Here is a 4,006-nt window from a genome sequence, read left to right on the forward strand (position 1 = left end):
GAAGAGATTATTGAATCTTTGTACTGATTCTCATTGTAGACACAATAAATTATTTAGCTATGCATCTTTTAAGTAAACCATACAAGTATATCATTTTTCTGTAATTGAATCAATTCACAGGCAAGTGGAATTCCATGGCGCGATATTTGGTTGGACTAACCACGTTACCCACCTATGTTTATGTGCTTTCATCAATACAGTTCCAATCTTCTCCTAACATCTGGTTAGCAGTGTCATATCTACAGTTCAGTTTGATATTATTTATGGTTTATACGGAGGGTTCTACCGTCACCGACCCCTAATTATGATTTCCACAGTATCTCATCCCTCCATTCCATATCAAAATTTACCATCTAAAACATATCAAAAAATACAGGCATCGTGTTCCTCTCACGTTCATCAAAGACAAACCAGACCCACTTACCTCCCATCTACTATTTAAGGACATACAGCTTCACCATTCCTTCGATTTATATTATCTCGCTAAATAATTTCTATCCCTGAATTAGAATCTTCGTCTTCACGCCCCTTCTAACAAACAATTCATCTAACAGTAATTTTTTCTATTCCCGAAACATAAGGGAGATAATATTAAAGTCAATGTATGACAGCTTCTGGCAGAAACCACAACGCTGACGGCAGCACAAAGGGGATATGACCCATTGACAGGCGACCATGAAACGGCAGTGTTACCTGAATAAAATGACAGATTTCTGTTTGAACATTGTTGGAAACATTTGGGATAATGGAAGAAGCACAACTCCCAACTACATTATAGTAGAACATAGCTCTAGTGTTATGAGACATTTTAATGTGGAAATGTTACAGATTATATCTTTAAATTAGGAAACATTAAGTGTTGAAAAATAGATTACTTATAAATAGACTTATAAATGAATAGAAATCAGACAGTCCTGGCAGTTTAAAAGTCAGATACCTGGCGATCTCTGGCAGAGTCCTCTTGATGCATTTCAGTGTCTTTTTCATCAGGGAGGAGTTTTGCAGGAGGAAGAATGGCCGGAGTAGTCGTCGTACTCTCAGTTTCTGATTAACACAGAAAAGACAACATCACTTTTTTGAATCGAGTGGGTTCTTCTCAACACAGAATATCCCAAGATTGAAGATGCATCCCTGGGAGTTTGAACTTGGCATGGTGAGAGCAAACTCACAAGAACAGGGAGATGCTGTACCCTTAATATGCAATTGGGATATGGTGATGACCCTACAAATTCTGCTGAACTTCCTTTGTCAGAGCTTTCAACTGTGATACATCTTTTATTCTTACTGTAATGTATATTTACAATACACAAAAACGTATATCATATATTACACTGCCACTGCCCTGTCTCTTTTTATTTATATATATTTATAAATGTCTACTGCAGTGCAATGATATCTGTAAATATTAGGACCCATAAATGCACATAAAAATATGAACCTTAAATAAATTTACAATCAGACAAACTGATTTGGCATAAACAGTTCTTAGATTTTGACTGTCAGATGTGTGTTTACCTCACAAAGGTTATTATATCTTATGTTTAAAACACTATGGTAGCATCAGAGCCACCAGTAAATTACCAAATGGTTTGCTAAGATAAGATTGTTCTCCCATGGGATGATTATAGACGCTGACCTGCTGAGTCACCTCAGCAGCTAGCAGGTCAGCTGCCAGTCCGGACCAGATAGTGGGTCCTTACATCTCCAAGGTAATGTCAATGCAAACTTTTAAGTATGCGCTGTTTTGATAAATCGAAAGGTTATTTGAACTCCAAATGTATTTATTTTTGTGTGTTGATTTTGGCATCCCCTGTGGACAAAAGCAGTAGTGTTTCTTCTAAATCCAACAGTATTAAACTGAGACAGTTTCATAACCAGTTGAAAACTTATTGTAGTATATTTAATTACGAATTTAGTTTAATTCAAAATTAATGCATGTTGGGATACTTGCATGGATGTGGGAAAAATCCATCAATTGAAAAAAAAACATTTAAACTTACATAATGTTTTTTTCCCCTTTTTAATGTGGTATAAGTGTAGTAAGTAACAGTTCTCATGTATTAGTTCAGTGTTAATTTCTGTGTTGCACAACATGCTTAGAGAAGCATGACAGAAGACAGCCTCACCTCATCACACACCATGCTGACAGACAACACCCAGTCGATGACAGAGATTGAAATGACCACTGTGTAGGCAATCAGCCATTTGTTCTTTCTGAATTCCTCCCAGCCAATCAGGTAGCTCTGAAGACAAAACAGCCTGAGTAAAGCACTGGTAAAAATGGACAAACAGGTAGGAAATAAATTGGAATAGCTGCAAGATTAATTAGAAACATCCCATGGCAAAACCCATATTGAAACCCTTGTTTAATCAGACAACTGTCCTGGGAGCACGTGTTTCCCACCCCGGCTTTGCTTACCTTGACAGCAAGATCAAGACAGAAGATGATGAGGCAGACCATCTCGATGCTTTCGGTGAGGCCACAAGGAGGTTCCCAGGGTGGAGAGCGATGCCGGGGGTCCGAAGAAACGGACAGGGAGGACGGACGCTCAATAAATGCCAGCAACAACACCACTGCGATGGTTAGGCCCAAGCTCCTGGAGCAGGGAAAGATCGGTGAGCGGATGGCATTGACAGTATTAGACATGTTATTAATAAATAAATACGCCTCAATTTGCATGAAGCAGCTTGTGGCAATAAATGAAGCTGCGCCTTATCTAAGGAGCTATGTGAGCCATTTAAGACTTCTGACTGCAGAAACTGTGCTTTTGACAGACCTACTCTAAATCATTAATTCAGCAAAGCTACGTTTTCCCTGTGCTGTAAGGTTTTGAGGTTTATGTGTAGAAACCATGTGCTCCCTTTTGCATCCTACACAAGGTCAATTAAATTTAACTTGTTGAATATCTCTGCCCCAAGACTGTCACTTCTACTTACTGCAAATAAACTCAGTACAGTGCAGTATCATCAGAGGTGGATTGAGAGGGGTGGCATTAGGTGGCAGTTGCTACCCCTGGCCACCCTAGTTTGGTGAAAAGTTTTAAAATTGAACACATTAATTTAGATTTAGATTGTAAACTTACCACTGGCATATCCTGGAGTAGTACCATCGATACAGTCGGAGTGAGCTGGCATCCACACGGTGGTTGATGGACCGGTACTATGGGCAAACAAACTTTATTAATATATGACAAAAGTGCTTTATAGTGGAAACAAAAAAGAAAGGGAAGAAATCAACACAGTAACTAGAAGTTGTATGCCTCCACCAACCAGTCAAGTTGTTTTTACATCAATGTCTGTCATAATATATGTTATGAATACTTTGAAAGAATTTATTAAATGGTATATCACATTCGAATTGATTAATGAAGGATTATCAGAGACATATTGGTTAAACAGGTACATGTTCATTACTAACGATGCATTCTTACAGAGTATAGCTATACTAAATGTGGTGCTTTTGTTTTCTCCTGGTATTTTTAGATGTGAAGCCTCTCTAGGAGCTGGAGGTGAAAGTCATTCACAGGATCACCATTAGCTCACTACGTTCCAATACGTTGTTTGCAGTCAGGTAAAATTCAGAATAAGGCAGGAAGTGAAAAGCAGAATGCATGAGACGAAAAGATGAAAGCCTGTACTGTGCTAATGTTTACTCATTGTGTCATCCCAGTGTGTGAAATCTGGAATTGCCCAGTTCATTCTTAAATTATTGCTGAAAATCTATTTTAATGTCACAGTGACTTTTGACATTTGAGTCATAAGTGTCACATATTCAGTGTCCGACCAACTGTGAAATATGGTCACAATCTCCCATTCTGTTCCTGAGTTATGGCGTTGAATAATGGCCAATGTCATTATGATATTACAGTGAAGTTGACCTTTGACCTTTTGGATAAAAAATGTCATCACTTCCTTGTTGTATTCCAATTTAATTTTATTCGTATAGCGCCAATTCATAACAGAAGTTATCTCAGGACACTTTTCAAATACAGAGACCCAACAGTAC

The 4,006-nt window shown here is 38.1% G+C and overlaps 1 protein-coding gene across 1 annotated transcript in view; it reads right to left on the bottom strand.

Annotated features, from left to right (window-relative positions):
• Positions 1–4,006, bottom strand: part of LOC118343426 (two pore calcium channel protein 2-like) — a 5,190-nt gene that overhangs the window by 873 nt on the left and 311 nt on the right. Inside the window, exons 2-5 of the mRNA XM_035682228.1 lie at positions 3,084–3,160; positions 2,420–2,597; positions 2,127–2,243; positions 938–1,044 (exon numbers count right to left, since the gene is read on the bottom strand). Coding sequence (XP_035538121.1) covers positions 938–1,044; positions 2,127–2,243; positions 2,420–2,597; positions 3,084–3,160 — 479 coding nt within the window. The remainder of the gene's footprint in view (positions 1–937; positions 1,045–2,126; positions 2,244–2,419; positions 2,598–3,083; positions 3,161–4,006) is intronic.

The sequence above is a fragment of the Morone saxatilis genome, unplaced genomic scaffold (genome assembly GCF_004916995.1).
Source record: "Morone saxatilis isolate NCDOM2014 unplaced genomic scaffold, NCSU_SB_2.0 Contig11, whole genome shotgun sequence".
In the NCBI taxonomy this organism is placed as follows: Eukaryota; Metazoa; Chordata; class Actinopteri; family Moronidae; genus Morone; species Morone saxatilis.